The sequence below is a fragment of the Kogia breviceps genome, chromosome 4, assembly GCF_026419965.1.
Source record: "Kogia breviceps isolate mKogBre1 chromosome 4, mKogBre1 haplotype 1, whole genome shotgun sequence".
Classification (NCBI taxonomy): Eukaryota; Metazoa; Chordata; class Mammalia; order Artiodactyla; family Physeteridae; genus Kogia; species Kogia breviceps.
Genome location: NC_081313.1, coordinates 176,291,189 through 176,307,099, shown reverse-complemented (window position 1 = coordinate 176,307,099; position 15,911 = coordinate 176,291,189). Strand labels below are relative to the sequence as shown.

The 15,911-nt window shown below is 45.4% G+C and overlaps 1 protein-coding gene across 16 annotated transcripts in view; it reads left to right on the top strand.

The window, feature by feature from the left end:
* HNRNPM (heterogeneous nuclear ribonucleoprotein M) overlaps positions 1–15,911 on the top strand; it is a 39,249-nt gene that overhangs the window by 21,559 nt on the left and 1,779 nt on the right. For 4 of the 16 annotated variants that reach the window (XM_067032887.1, XM_067032882.1, XM_059063040.2 and 1 more), the window contains 6 exons: positions 2,329–2,430; positions 3,725–3,769; positions 4,236–4,313; positions 12,063–12,116; positions 14,157–14,959; positions 15,620–15,671. In XM_067032887.1, the coding sequence (XP_066888988.1) occupies positions 2,329–2,430; positions 3,725–3,769; positions 4,236–4,313; positions 12,063–12,116; positions 14,157–14,959; positions 15,620–15,671 (1,134 nt within the window). Of the gene's footprint in view, positions 1–2,328; positions 2,431–3,724; positions 3,770–4,235; positions 4,314–8,580; positions 8,680–12,062; positions 12,117–14,156; positions 14,960–15,619; positions 15,672–15,911 lie in introns of all 16 variants that reach the window. The other 12 variants (XM_067032888.1, XM_067032885.1, XM_067032889.1 and 9 more) reach the window with 5 other exon arrangements.

Genomic DNA, 15,911 nt, shown 5'->3' with positions numbered 1-15,911 from the left:
CTACTCAGGATGTAGAGGCTGTAGTTGGGAAGAAACAAACTGCAAAGGAAATTAAAGCCAGGTTGCACTTCAGTTCAGAAGAGATTGGTTATTACCATGTGGCCTAGCAGTTCCACTCCTAGGTATACTACAAGAGAGCTAAAAACGTAACATCCACACAGAAATTTATACACAGATGTTCATGGCAGCATGATTCCAGCTGATGAATGGGTAAATAAAGTGTGATAAATCCACACAGTGGAATGAATAGTACTCAGCCGTAAAAAGGAGTGAAGTACTGATACATGCTACAGAATGGATGAACCTTGATTCCATCTCTGAGAAATGTCTAGAATAGGTGAGTCTGCAACAGGTGGATTGTGGTTGCCAGGGGCTGGGGAAAGGGGTGAATGGAGAGTGACTGCTTATGGGGATGGGATTTCTTTTGGGGGTGAAAATGTTCTGGAATTGGATAGTGGTGATGGTTGTGTAACTCTGAGTATACTAAAAATCACTGAACTGCACACTTTAAATGGGTGAATTTTACGGTGTGTGAAGTACAGCAGTCAGAATATAGTGTTTATTCGCAACATGCAGGTGAAAGTCTATCCTGGTACAGGGAAGGCTTGTTGGTTGGTTGGTCACCGCGTGGGTGGAAACAGCACACAGTAGTGAAGTCCTAGGCACTCCCTCTGGCGGGCCGACAGAGAGGAGCAGAGCCCGAGCACAGACAGCCCAGGGGAGTGGGAGTGAGGGCCTGCTGTAGCATGAGGGTTGGGGAATCTGCGGTGCGGGCAGGGCTAATCTGTAGAAGGAAGACTGGGTGGTGGGTGAGGGCAAGATCTGCTTGTGCTGTGCTAGGGAGGACTTCCCCCGCTGAGGCTGCTGGGGTGGAGCTGTTTGGAGGGCCAGCCAGTCCCTCCTGTCTGGAGCAGTGGCTCAGCTGTGGGAGTTTGCACTGAACGGGAGCCTAGACTAGAACACTAACTCTTCTTCGCAGTTTAGGATTGTAGAAGCATCGTAGAGGCAGATTTTGAGTGGAGGTCTGTGGTTTCAAGAATAGGAGATGGCTTATCTGTTGAAAGTTAAGGACCCCATTTCCTTGTCATAATCAGTGTGATCACTTGCAGTAATTACCCAGGAACAGGGTGATGGCTCTTGTTGACTTTGGGCCTGGAGGAGGAGGGTGAGGGCTGCTTGGCAGCCTTGGCTGGCACACTGAGCTCCAGGGAGCCCATTATCTGTGGCTTTTGGTCTCCCCAGCACACTTCAGAGGGTTAACTTCAAAGTCTTCAGTGCTTTGGGGAGTAAGTAACCTTGGTGAGCTCTCGCTGCTGTTTGTATGCAATTTAAGAACAGGGATTTTAATCAGATTAAATATTTGGGAACTGGTGTCAGGTTGTTTTAGTGAACTTTGTTCCCGTTTCCAAAATCTCACCTAGTCTTGGTTTAAGCCTCCGACCCATGGTGACCCAGAGCATTGTAAGTGTCTTATACTGTCAGGCCTTGTTGGCTGCTCCATTTGTGGAGCAGGGAGTTGAAGGTGGTTTGGGTGCAATGCACGCCTTAGGAAGCTTTCTGGGTAGAAGATATGTTCTTTGAATACACTAGCTTCATTGTTGTTAAAACCGCCTGCAGTGGAGTCAGAGTAGTGTAAGCCTAGTGTGTTAATTGGCTCGTTTATGACATTGTTTTTCGTGAGAAAAGTCCTTTGGGTCTCCAGGTTGAGAGGTGTGGGTTGGGCATATGTGTACCGCTTGCCACCTGATGTCTCCAGTTCCTGTTTTGATTAAACATTTCTCAGTTCAGGATTTAGGGAAACAAATCGGTGCTCACGATTCTCGTTGAGTGGGTTGTTCATGGTTCTTCTTTGTAGTTTTCACGTGAACTGAATTTTAGTTGCCCTTGTTTTATTTTTTTAAATTAAATTTAATTTTTTAAAATTTATTTTTCATTTATTTATTTTTGGTTATGTTGGGTCATTGTGGCTGTGCATGCATGGGCTTTCTCTGGTTGTAGCGAGTGGGTTTCTCATGCGGTGGCTTCTCTTGTTGAGGAGCACAGGCTATCGGCACATGGGCTTCAGTAGTTGTGACACGTGGTGCTCTTGTTCTATACATATCTCACACTCTAATCCGTAAAGTTGTATAAGAGCTTATGCCTTAAAAGGGAGAGCTCCCAAATGCGCCCTTGTTGACTCATGGATTAGACCCTGGATTTGCTGGTGGAGGTGGGCGTGGGATAAGCGTGACAGCTACAACACAGTAAACAAAGGCTCTTTTTGCCTTTGAGAGTCATGGTTTCCTGAGTAAGTGGAATCAATACTCTCACTTTCTCTTTTCCTTTCAGATGGACTTGGTGGTATTGGCATGGGGTTAGGACCAGGAGGGCAGCCTATTGACGCCAATCATTTGAATAAAGGCATTGGAATGGGCAACATAGGACCCGCAGGTGAGAAATATGGTGTGCCTCGACTGGGGATTTCTGGGGAAGTTAAAGTTATTAAAGTTAACTATTGGGATAATTGGACATTGAGTAGTTCAAATGGAATGAGGCTTTAATGGGACAAAATTAATTCCCTCCTTATTTATCTTTGATGCATGTTGATAAAATCAGTATTTTGTATTTTTACCTAGTTGAGTGTTCTTTTGTCAAGCTATTATGCTTTGCATTTTATCCTCACGAGACCTTCTGAGCTGAGGTACTCAGTTAAGCCTTTTGGTAAAAGGAGGCAAGCCAGAGAGTTGGTCTTGCTCAAGGTCACACTATCAGTTAGTGACAGAAACTGTAGGTCTCCTGATCCTGGGACCACAGCACTGCCACAGTCTATTACCCAGACCCCCTTGGGTTCTCACCTGGTGTTGACATGGCTTCTAGAGATAGGGGTGTTGGTGGATGCAGAAAGGTATGGAGGGCCTCATTGCATGACAGCGTAGCTGTCATAGGCCACAAGGACGAATGATGCACAGTGTTGTCTTTGTTTAAGAAGAAAAGAAATAGCTAATGAATAAAAGCTTTGGCGTGTAGAATAAACTTTGAACTTCACTTTTTAGCATTTTTGTTTTCATGCAACGAAGCATTCGTATAACAAAGCATTCGTATATCATTTTAAAATATTTCATTTTTATAACCTCAGGCCTATGTCTTGAAATTCTTTGAATTGCAAGATGGATACCCTCTACCCTACTATTGTCAGTTCTGCATATCCTTTGACTCCCTCCCAGATTAAACTCGGGGGCTGGCCAGAATGTCTTGGCCCATCACCTTGGGTGGCTATACCAGTCTGAACACTACATCCCCTGACTGATAGATACCTCAGAGGAAAGACTGCGGGTGGCGGGGAGGGAAGCCTCAGCGATTTGAGGAACTGCTTTTTATTTAGAGAGTTTTACCTTTAAAAGGGAGTTTTATATCTACTTCTGTTCCCTAGTCTGTACCTCATGTTTATATTTCATGTTTAAAAACTGTCTAACTTGGGCATTTAATGAAACTATGTGGACACTATAAAATTTTGAGTCACATGGTGATTATTTTGTTAAAGGCTTAAATAATTTTCCTGGAATGTACTAGTTTGACAGTTGAAATGGAAGAGCCCCCACCCCATTTTTTGCACTTGACAATTAAAATATATTTGTAGTCAGGGATATTTTTGCTCATTTGCTGGTGTGGAATTTCTTGTGCTTTTTAAGTTCAGACTTTACTGCTTTGACATAATTTTAGTTTGCATTGACTTTTTCTTTTTAAGGAATGGGAATGGAAGGCATAGGATTTGGAATAAATAAAATGGGAGGTAAGAAATTTAAAATGAAGTACAAATGTAATTATTTTAGGTATGGTTTTCCCTCTTTTTTTCCCCCCTTCCTTTTCTCTTAAGTCCTGCATGAAATTCTCACTTAGGTTTCCAAAAAGTTTGAGTCTAGAAATTACTTTTACCTGTTGATCCTTCTAGTGGGTGTCTTGGCCTTTGGTTCTGGCTTTCTCACTAACTAGCTCTGTGACCTTGGGCAAATCACTCCATCTCTGTGGGCCTTTCTTTGCTTGTGTCTTCATTGAGGGGGTTGGATCAGATCAGTCTTTTGAAGGTAGTGATTTTTATGTAAGGGCACTAGCCTTTTTTCTCCAGAAGCCCTTAAACTTGGTGAGTTTCTGGCAGAAAATGCCATAGGTGAAACTTGTAAAAAAAAAAAATTTTTTTTCTTTACTTGTTCAGTCTGAGTCTTGTTAGGCTGGTGCTAAAATACGAATGTCTCTTTCAGGCATGGAGGGACCCTTTGGTGGTGGTATGGAAAACATGGGTCGATTTGGATCTGGGATGAACATGGGCAGAATAAATGGTAAGTTTTGTGTTTCCTTCCCGCTCGTACCTACCTTTGTTGGCTGTTGGCTCTCAGGTGACCTTTAGGCAGCAGACCCATTTTTAATAAGTGATTTCTCGCTTCCACTTCTGTACTGAATCTGATATCTTTGAATTGCCTTAAATAGTTTGTATTCCAGGAGCTAGATTTAGCGGTAGGGAAGTGTTAATTCTCTTAGTTACTAAATTCTTGAGGTTTTCTGTTTCAGATCTTCCCAATAATTGTCCAATAAAACTTTAAAGCTTTCCTATCGCCTCCAGCACTTGTCTCCCCTGGAGTGCTGGACTGGGTGAGTTCTTGACCATCTGCTCTGATGTCTCCAAATTGTGAGCAGAGGCATTTGTTTAATTTAGCATTATATAATGCAAAATTTGGCATACTATTATTTAAATCTTCCAGCCCTCCCAACTTAATAACTGGAATATAATTATATCACTTGTAGTAGTAACACTGTGTTGTTTCATTTAGTCCTGGCAAGAACCGCATGACGTGTAGGTACTGTTATCCCCATTTCATTGGAAACTGAGGCCCACAGTGACTTGCCTAAGGTCCCATGGCTAGTAATGGTGGGATATGGACCCAGGCTGTCTGGCTCCAGAGCTTGGCTCTTAATCACACTGAGATCCTGCCTTTTAGAATTGCCTTCAGGCGTGTCACACACACACAGACACACACACACACACACACACACAGACAGACAGACACACACACCCCGCCCCCGCCCACCAGCAGGGCTATAGAATGCCAGGAGAAACTTGCTGCTCTGATATGAAAGTCTGTCTTTCTAAAAATCCTCTGGGTGTGGGTGGACTCTGACCACACCTGTGGGAATGCTGCTGCTTTTATACACAGACTTTTCTGGAATGGGAAGTTATTAAGGACTTGGGATTTCTTTTGTTTTTTTGTTTTTACCTTTTTAAATTGAAGTATAGTTGATTTACAATGCTGCGTTAATTTCTCCTGTATAGCAAAGTGACTCAGTTATACACATAAGGATTGGGGTTTAAATGTTTCTTTGCTGGTCTGTAGTAACATCATGTGAAGATGGTACAGAGCAAGCAAGAACCTTACTAGGATAGATGTTAACTGTCAAACTGGAAAGAGAGACATTTCTGATGAATAAGCTGCCCTTCTTCAATGGAGTGCCTTGTTCTAGATGATGATGAAAAGATTCAGGAAGATTCTTACCATTAATAAGGAATGATGGGACAAAGGTCTGTTTCCAGTGTGCTTTCAGGCTTACCTTTAGCTCATGTGTGCATGGAGTTTTTAATAAAAAGTGAGAGTTGGAGAGGTCTGGCTTAATAAAGTGTTTGCTCAGAACAGATGAGCCATTAGAAAGGAGATTTGGGTTGCTGCTCTGAGGAATTCAGTGATGCTACTTAGAAGTAGATGGAAATGAGGGTGGGGGCTGTGCTGAGCCACGGGGACAAAGTCTTTGGTAATCTGGCAGATGGAACACAGCAGTTCATGCTTCTGAGCCTGGTGATTCAAGGTTCAGAGTGCTGATTATCCTGAAGAGCCACAGTGGAAGATGTGTTCTTATGCTGTGTGCTTAGATGTTCTCCAATACAGATAGATACTCAGAGTCCTCCTTCTCCATCCTCTACAGCAGAGAACAGGGCTTTCCTTGCCCTGGAGCTGTTTCGAGATTTGGGTGGAATTGGCTCTAGAGCCCTTGGGTGCTGGGTCCAAGGAGAAGGTTTCGATCACTGGGAAAAAGTTGATAAGGATGTTTCAGATTTAACTTAACGTTTAGTTGATTATCGTGGTGCATCACGTTATAGTCACAGGTGCTGACAACATTAGGCTGATTAGAAATCAGATTCTCAGGGCCAGTCAGCCAACCAGTAGAGGTCAAATCTTCATGGAACGGGTACAAAAATTTTAAATGGAAAGATCATCAGATATTAAATGATGACTGGTTTGATGCAATATTTGACAATGAAAATTCCTTCTCTGTCTCGCTCTCTTTTTTGTGTCGGTGGGGAGTGCATTGGAGTTCGTACAGGGTTGGTTCCCTGTACTCTACGTTCTGTTGACAGTTGGGAATATAAATTCTGAGGCCTTTGCCAACACATTAATGCCTGCATATGACTTCCTAATGTGTGTGGGGGGTGTCTTCTTCCCGGGCTTATGGTAAGGATTAAAGGAGTGCAGCGGAGCCCCCATCCATTATGGTGCCACTCTGGGATTTCTGTTCTGTGTATACAGGCTCGCACAAGTTAGATATATTTCCAGCAGATAGCATGCCATCGACCTATGGGATTCAGTTGCATGGTTTCAAGCTATGAATGTAAAGTCCACCATTGTCATCTGCTGCATCTTCTTATTAATTCATAATGCTAGTCCGCTTCCACGTTTGTAATAGACTCATTTACTTCTTTGAAAGTATAGGGGCTCCAGCTGCATATTTTGTAGTTGTACAGTAAAAGATGTCCATCATGTAGCACATGTATACCTGATATTTCTAAGGAGCAAGATTAATTAATTAGGTTTTCTCAGTATGGAAAGGAGACAAAGTGTGACGCACATTTTAGGTCCTGCTTTAGATGAATATACAAGGAAAGAAGTAGCCAATGACAGGAGTCATGAAAGAGTTTCTCAAACAGGTGACAGCTGTGGCGGGGCTTTTCCCCCACAGAAGCTAAGACCTTGTTGTTGTTTTTAAATAAATTTATTTTTTATTTATTTATTTTTGGCTGTGTCGGGTCTTCGTTGCTGTGCACGGGCTTTCTCTAGTTCTGGCAGGCTAGGGCTACTCTTTGTTGCGGTGCACGGGCTTCTCATTGCAGAGCACGGGCTCTAGGTGCGCCAACTTCAGTAGTGGTGGCTCGCTGGCTCTAGAGCGCAGGCTCAGTAGTTGTGGCGCACGGGCTTAGTTGCTCCGCAGCATGTGAGATCTTCCCAGACCAGGGCTCGAACCCGTGTCCCCTGCACTGGCAGGCAGATTCTTAACCACTGCGCCACCAGGGAAGTCCAAAGACCTTTTTTTTTTTTTTTTTTTGCGGAGCACAGGCTCAGTGGCCATGGCTCACGGGCCCAGCCCACTCCATGTCATGTGGGATCTTTTCAGACTGGGGCACAAACCCGTGTCCCCTGCATTGGCAGGCGGACTCTCAACCATTGTGCCACCAGGGAAGCCCAAGACCTTTGTTTTTAAATGACATTGTGGGACTTCCCTGGTTGCGCAGTGGTTAAGAATCCGCCTGGGCTTCCCTGGTGGCGCAGTGGTTGAGAATCCGCCTGCCGATGCAGGAGACACGGGTTCGTGCCCTGGTCTGGGAAGATCTCACATGCCGCAGAGCAACTAAGCCCGTGTGCCACAACTGCTGAGCCTGCATGCCACAACTACTGAAGCCTGTGGGCCTGAAGAGCCCGTGCACCGCAACAGAGTAGCCCCCACTCGCCGCAACTAGAGAAAGCCCATGCGCAGCAACGAAGACCCAACACAGCCAAAAATAAATAAGTAAATTAATAAATTTGTTTAAAAAAAAGACACTGTGGAAAACAACAAATACTGCTGCAATCAGCATAGAAAAAAAATAATGCAGTTACCAAACCCCATTATGTAGATGAAACCACTCCAGTTGTCAGTAGAGAAGTCATGTTGTTTGCACACAGGCGTCTTTCTCTGTTCTCATGGTTGTGCTTGTGATTGGAACATGGGTTTTTGCATTGGAGTTAGGTTCCAGCCTTTGCCTCACTCCTTACCAGGCATGTGACCTTGGTGAAGATTCTAAGTCATTTGAGCCTCACTTTCTTTGTAAAGGGGCAGTGGTGGTGGAGAGTAATGTAGTTGTGCAGTCTGGTTGTGAGGATTCCATGAAATAATAGCACATATAAAGCCCTGGGCAGGGCAGGGCAGGGCATGTGGGAAGTGCCGCAGAGGTGGTACCTGCTGCTGCTGTAACATAGGCAGGCTCTCCTGCAGCCTACCTTTGACACCACATGCACTGCATCCTCCCCACACCAGTTACTGCAGTAGTGGGTGCTTGGTGTATCCATTGTGTGACTGTGTGTAAGCTGGAAATTAGTCCTAATGGACTAAAGGTGGGTTGTTTTCAGGGATTCATTTGAGGTGACTTTCTTTTTTAAGGAATAAAGGATGAACGATGGTTTCGTATAGAAAAACTAAAACATGCTGACTTGCTGTTAGCTGTTGTGTGTTTATAGTTTTTTGTTTTTAATGTCTAAAACATAATGGTATTCCTGGAAAGGCCTAGGGTAATATTTTTTTCCACAGAGATGGAGCGTGGCGTGGGTGGAGGATTTGAGAGAGACTTTGCCAGAAATGAAATGGGAATGTCTCGAAGCTTTGGAGAGCCCCTTGGCAGAGGAATGGGTAAGAAGGCCCCATGGGCCCCTATGTGGGCGGGGTCAACCCCCCGGGGGTGCAGGCTCACCCTGATGTCGGGAGGTTCTTAGATAAAGTCGGCTGTTTTTCCTTAGGCTTTTAAAAAAATTGTATGTTTTCTAGGTCTAGATACGAACTTTTGGTCCTTGAATTTTTTTATTGGTATCAACAGCACCATTTTTCTTTAGTCTTTTCAGATGGCTGCTTTTTTCACATTGGTATAAGGTGTTTTCTTGCTGTGGAGTTAAAAACTTCTGTGTTTGCATGACGTTGTGGCTCTCTAGTCATGGTGGAGATTTTCAAGGCCCTGCTCAGTGGGGGTGTGAGTCTCCTTAGTCCAGGGGCCTGTGGTGTTCCAGTTAACAAAGGATGACAGTGTGCTTGCTGATGCAATTGAAAGAGATCTTGGTGAACAGGGAAGTTTCCTAATGTTGGAAGGCCTGGAGTATTGGACCTGTCTAAATGTAGTTTTGGTTAGTTTGCAAAGCAGTTTCTTCTTCACTTTTCCGTGGATGTCTTCCCCTGTTTTGAGTTTAGGCATTTCTGAGAATCTGTCAGCCTGATTCTTAATTAATGTGGAACAAGGAGATTGTCTATTCCTGGGCTCTGAAGTTTGTTTCTCTCAAAGGAGATCTAGAGCATGGCTAACTCTCTCCCCAACACCCCCTCCCCCATCTTCATCAGCTTCTCATCCTGTGCAGATAGGCGGCTACTAGGTGATAGCCTCAAAGAGTGTTCAGCCTGTCTTTATGGGACACCTTGGGCTAGCTGTGAGGATTTTAAGCTTTTTTATGTCTAGTTTGTATGAGCTGAGCTGTATTTATCTCCAGGAATCCTATCTTCTTTGTTTCCTTCGTGGAAACCAGGAATTATTGGAAACTATTTCTCTCAGAGTAGGCTGTTGGCTTTTGTTTCATTTGTCCTCCTGACCGTGGTTAGGAAAGTTAAGTGATTTTTCTTGCATCGAAACTAGCTGGTACTGAAGATTTACTTTTTCTGTGCTTACTTGATATGACTGTAGCTTTATTCTAGATTGTTCCAGAGCTTTAGAATTTGGGGGTGAGTTCATAAACTGTATGTGACTAGGTCAGTTAAAAGTTTATTGTTGCCATGACTGGCTTTGTTTTTTGTGTCTTGAAATGGTAGGGTATTAAAAAATTTTTTTTTAATTTATTGTCATTTGACTGCAAATACTAATTTGTGACTGGATACCTGTGGTGAGAACAAAATGGCACGTTACTTTCCTCCCACAGGCACTTTGTGCTGCTCTTGGGCCTTCAGTCCTTTGCTGCTCTGGGTCCTCTCACCTCACCTCACCTCTGTGATGAGGCTTGTCAGCCTTGTCCCAGATCCTGTCCCAGGCACAAGAGGTGGACTGGTGAGGTTATTTCATGTGGCAACAGGAAACATGTCCTGTCCTGACCTGAAGGTCATCTGCAGGCCTTGCTATCTCCTGCTACTTTGGCACCTTCTTTCTGATTGAGACCATGGTCTGTTTGTCCTGAGGCTTCCCAGAGTGTCCATGGGCAAGAGCAAAGAGCTTTTGTTCTCCTGCTACTTATGATCAGATTCAAGGTAGTGAAACGGTTTTTGTACCAAGTAAAATCTTTGTCAGGTTTTCAGAGTAGTTTCCTGGATTTTTTTTTTTTTTTCCAGATTCAGTTCTTGATCTTTTTTTTCTGTATTATTTACTTGACAGTTGGATCATTTTGGTGTGCTACTTTTGTAGTGCTCTCCCGATTCAGTATCCCTTCTTTCCTATCAAGGCAATAGATCTTTGTACTTCTTTGTGCAAACAGCTGTACTTGGTGCTCCAGGGCTATAGATAGATACGTGATCCTTAACTTTGAAGGATGTGGTGTAGCTGAGGAGACAGTGCTCAGAGTGGCTTGGGGCAGCACCAGAGATCAGCACGTAGAAGTGGCCTAGTTGAGGGAGCCAGTGGAGATGTTGATTCCTGGACTCTCAGCAGCTATGTGAGCACCACACAAAGGCGATCGATCATTTTCTGTGTTAAGATTTGAAAAAGCTCTGCTCTAGATGCTTGATAGAAGTGCTCTGCTCAGAGAACACAGGATCCAGGCAGGGGTGTAAGAAGACCATGCAGGAGATGTAGTTCACGCTGGAGGGGCTGGACTTCAGCATAGGTACAGGGGGGTACTGGCCCACAGAGAGGGCAGACAGCATCAGGTGCAGAGGCTTGGAGATGTCAGTCTACTTGGGGTGGGAAGAACAGAACAGATTATAAAGTTTTAAGTCAGAGCAGGGAGCCCTGTGAACACCCATGAAAATAATTTGGCCTTTCTCTTCAAATCAGTGGTCGGCTGATTGTGAAGTCTTTTGCCAGGGAATGGTTTGATCCAAGTGCTGTTTTAGGAACTAGAACCTAGGCCTGGGTGTGCTGAGTAGGCTCCCAGGCATCATGGAAGAATAAGCCCTGGTCTTGCTTCCTGGCTGGAGGTCTGTTTTCCTGGTGTACTTTCCCACCCCCTTCCTTGCGCAGGTAGTTGTAATACTTGAAAGAGCTGCAGGGCTCTAGGGTTTAATCTCTTCACGGTCATGGTCAGAATATGATATGTGCTCTGTGACTCTTGTCCACGTTGCTCAGCACACTTCAGGACCAGAGAGGGGGTGGGTACAAGTTTCTTTTATATAGTGAAAGACCCAGAGGAAACTTAAAAGCTAACACTAATGATAGCATTAGACAAACTTAATAGAGGTTTGAATGAACTGCTAGCAAGCAAGCAGCAGTATTGCTGTTTTGGAAAGCTGAGTGTGTTGGAGTTTTGTTTACCTGAGGCTTTGTCTGTCACTTAGTTACCAACACATTTAGCTCCTTCCAGGCAGGGCTCATAGGCTCAGTTTGCTGCTGTCTTCCCTTACCTGGCTCGTTGATTAGGTCATATTTCCAGCACTGCATGCGGTTGCTGCTGGTTTTCAGGGGTTGGGCTCTAAGTGTAGCTACAGCGGTAGTTTGTTGAAGGGTAACTGTGAGGTGCTGATTGGATCCGGGTGGGTGAGTGCACGTTTCAGTCTGTGAGTACTGAGTGTCTGGACCAGCTTTAGAAAACTGTGCTACTGGCCCCATTCTTGCTCTAACCTTCCAAGTTCAGCTCGTGGGTGCAGTACCAGAGGCCCTGCCAACTGGGTCTCAGACTCTGGAGCTACATGGGACTCTAGCATCATGACCCATCATCAAGAACCCTTATAGTTTTCCAGTAAAATGACCTTGTCTGTGTGTATATTTCTCAACCCCTTCCCCTTTCCTTTTTTATTTTTTAATTAGTAGTAGTCCTGCTCTGGAATCTGTAATAAATTTCTATTACCATAGAGGAATTTGGCTAATTTTTTTTTCTTCCTGATTTCCTTAGAAATCCTAAGTAATGCACTGAAGAGAGGAGAGATCATTGCAAAGCAGGGAGGAGGTAGGAAACGCTTAGTTTTGATGTTTTGATTTTTAGAATAGGCCTTTGTTACCGGGGATAGTAGTGTAGTGGTGAAAGCATGGGCTCTAAAATAGACTGCCTGGGGTGGGGAACCAGCTCTGGCTCCTCCTAGCTGTGTGACATTTGGCAAGTTACTGAACTCTGTTTTTCGTACTGTAAAATGGGGATATAATGGTACCTACCTCATAGAGTAGTTCTGTAGAGTAAATGAGTTAATGCATAAAAGAGAACCTACGTATGTGCTGTGTACACGTTAGCCATTGTCAAAATATCCATGTAATTTGGGGGCTTTCTTGTTTCGAGTACTATCAAATTGTAAATTGCTAAAAGTAAATATTTTATCTGATTATAAAAGTGTACACCACCTAATCATAGCATATGTTTATTACTATGTGCACGTGTACTCACAAAAATTCAGAACATTATGAAGAAAGTAAATACCTGAAATCTCACTGCCCTGTGATGAATGCTGTAAATATTTTGGAATGTATTCTCCCATTAACACATTTTTTTAAAGGGCTACCTAAAACTAAATGTACTTAATTCGGTCTGATTTTTTTTTTCTTTTCTCATGGCTCTGAGCATCTTGGCATTTCCTTGGTAACTCCACTTGTTGGATTTATTTCTGTGGTGGGCTGATTCTAGAACTCCACGTGGGTACTGTTTCTTCCTAGTTCTCTGCTGCTATTGACATCTGGAGTGTCACCCTCATTTTTGGTACTTTTGGGTATGCTACCCACCCTCTCTAGGTCTCTTACATTTTTTATAGTTTCTGAGATATTTCTACTGTGAAAGCTTAATATTCTTAAAATTGTGTTTATATTTTGCCACTTGGTGCACTGTTATTCAGTCAAGGAAACAGCCACCGAGAAGTGGCATGACTCGTGCAAGGTCACGGCTTTGGTCAGTTAGAGAATCAAAGAAACAGCTGAATTTCCTCTTCTTGAATTTGCATCTTGGCCTGGGCTGCTTGATTCAGTAATGGGCTGGCTGAGGGCTCAGCTGCCCACTTTTCAGAGGCAGGTGGTGGTGGTGGTGAAGCTTGAGTGAGGGGGACCCTCGGGGTCTGCATGTGGAAAAAAAACTTGGTGGCAAGTGGCCTTGGTGGTGGAGCCAGACCCTCCTTCTCCAGAATTGCAAGCATCACAGGGTCGGCTGTGCACTGCTGACCTGCCAGCATGTGTCCAGCTGAACCATAACAGTGAGGGACTGATCCCAGGCCTCTTTCTGAATCTACTCTGCAGTTGCCGTCAGATTTTTTTCCTCCAAAGCTAGCAAAGTTATACACGGCAAAGTCGGTTGGTGGTTTCCGTGACAGAGTAAGGTTCCCTAGAAGTGGCTAGCTGTGTTCATTTGTACGTGAGGATCTGTATTGGTGTTGGTGTTTGTTTTATGTCTTCCTGATTACATGGCTGTGTTATAACTTACCTATGCCGTGGAGGTGCTAAGGAAATGCAGCCAGACTGGTTACCAGCAGGGCATTGTAGAGGGTCAAGTTGGGAGACGAAAGAGGTTGTGAGCAATTGTAATTGTCCCCATTATAATCCATGTAATCCATTATGTTGGGTGACCATCTGAGTGTGGGGTTTCTGTCCCCTTGCCCTCCCCCACCCCCCAGAGCCTTTATCAATGTCTGGTGGTGGGGAAACTGCAGAGTTCTCAAGGAGTTGATGCCTGTTGCTCACAAAGCTTGTCACAAGTATTAGCGCTTTCAAAGTAACGTGGAGAACATTGTTGATCAAAGTCCTCGGGGTGGGTTTTTTCCCTTTTTAAATTTTATTATGGAAATTAACTGGCACAGAAGTAGGAAGAATGATGTACTCACTACCCAGCTTTAACAGTTGTCAACATTTGCAGGATATCTAATGATAACTTATTGTGGGACTTAAAATTTCTGAACCATGGTTGAACTTGTGAAGTGCCCAGGCCTCTGCACCCAGGGAACCCTCCTGGCATGGTGTGCACACAGATCCTCAGGTACCTGACATACGCCTGACACATTTTGTGTCTCTGTTTTAGGTGGAGGCGGAGGCAGTGTCCCTGGAATTGAGAGGATGGGCCCCGGCATTGACCGCATTGGGGGTGCCGGCATGGAGCGCATGGGTGCAGGCCTGGGCCACGGCATGGATCGTGTGGGCTCCGAGATTGAGCGCATGGGCCTGGTCATGGACCGCATGGGCTCAGTCGAGCGCATGGGCTCCGGCATCGAGCGCATGGGCCCGCTGGGCCTCGACCACATGGCCTCCAGCATCGAGCGCATGGGCCAGACCATGGAGCGCATCGGCTCTGGCGTGGAGCGCATGGGTGCCGGCATGGGCTTTGGCCTGGAGCGTATGGCCGCACCCATTGACCGTGTGGGCCAGACCATCGAGCGCATGGGCTCTGGCGTGGAGCGAATGGGTCCTGCCATCGAGCGCATGGGCCTGAGCATGGAGCGCATGGTGCCCGCAGGCATGGGGGCAGGCCTGGAGCGCATGGGCCCTGTGATGGATCGCATGGCCACCGGCCTGGAGCGCATGGGCGCCAACAACCTGGAGCGCATGGGCCTGGAGCGTATGGGCGCCAACAGTCTCGAGCGCATGGGCCTGGAGCGCATGGGCGCCAACAGCCTGGAGCGCATGGGTCCCGCCATGGGCCCGGCCCTGGGCGCTGGCATTGAGCGCATGGGCCTGGCCATGGGTGGTGGTGGCGGTGCCAGCTTTGACCGTGCCATCGAGATGGAGCGTGGCAACTTTGGAGGAAGCTTCGCAGGTTCCTTTGGTGGAGCCGGAGGCCATGCTCCTGGGGTGGCCAGGAAGGCCTGCCAGATATTTGTGAGAAATGTAAGTGGCTCTTCAGGAACTTCTCAGGGGTCATATGCACAAGGGAGGAGGAGGGGGCAGGAAGCCAGCAGGACCGAGTGGTAGCAGGTCGAAGTCAGAGGGAGCGCTGAGTAGCGTGCAAGGGTCCTTAGCTGCTTTCTGCAAAGTTTGGTGTTGGGAGAATGAGGAGGGAATGTGAGAGCTCATGATGTGCAGCAGAAATAGTGGGTGTTGTGAAATCCTAGGCTTCTCTGACTACTTACTGGATGGAAAAGACAGTGATCTGAAGAACTTGAGTTTCTTGAACTCTCAGCTTGATGAGCTGCTAAATGACATGGCACAACAGTTCGGGGGTGCGGGGGAAAGGCTGTATCTGAATTATCTTTACCAGATTGACCACCTTTAGTTACTATTCAGTGGTTCTGTGGACTGCTCACCACAGGCAGCTGTGTGTTCTGCTCCGTGCATGGTGCTCCCACAGACAGATGCAGACAGGAGGGAGTGAACTTGCTGTGCTAGTTTAGAACCTCACCCAGACAGACTCTTTGTTCTCTGCTGATCATCTCAGTGTGAAGGTCAGCCAGTTTCTCTGTGTAATAAGTTTTAAAGGCACTCAGACAATTGATGTTTGTGCATTAGGATTTGGTTGAATCACTCACCAGTCTCCTTTTTCTCCCTCAGCTCCCATTTGATTTTACATGGAAGATGCTAAAAGACAAGTTCAACGAATGTGGTAAGTATTTGAGAGGCTTTCTAGGTGCTTCCTCGTGTTGTGGCTTGTTGGTGCTGCATTGCAGTCATGCAGCGAGGCTTCCATCCTAGTATTCACAGACGTCTTCCGTGACTCTGGAGGATGGATGGGATTTGCCAGTTTTCTGCCTGTGCAAATATTCAAGCAGGTTGTTGAGTTTCCTTTTATGTGTCAGATACTTTTTCACCTGTGTTCTTATTTCATCTTTGTTTCTCTCTTTTT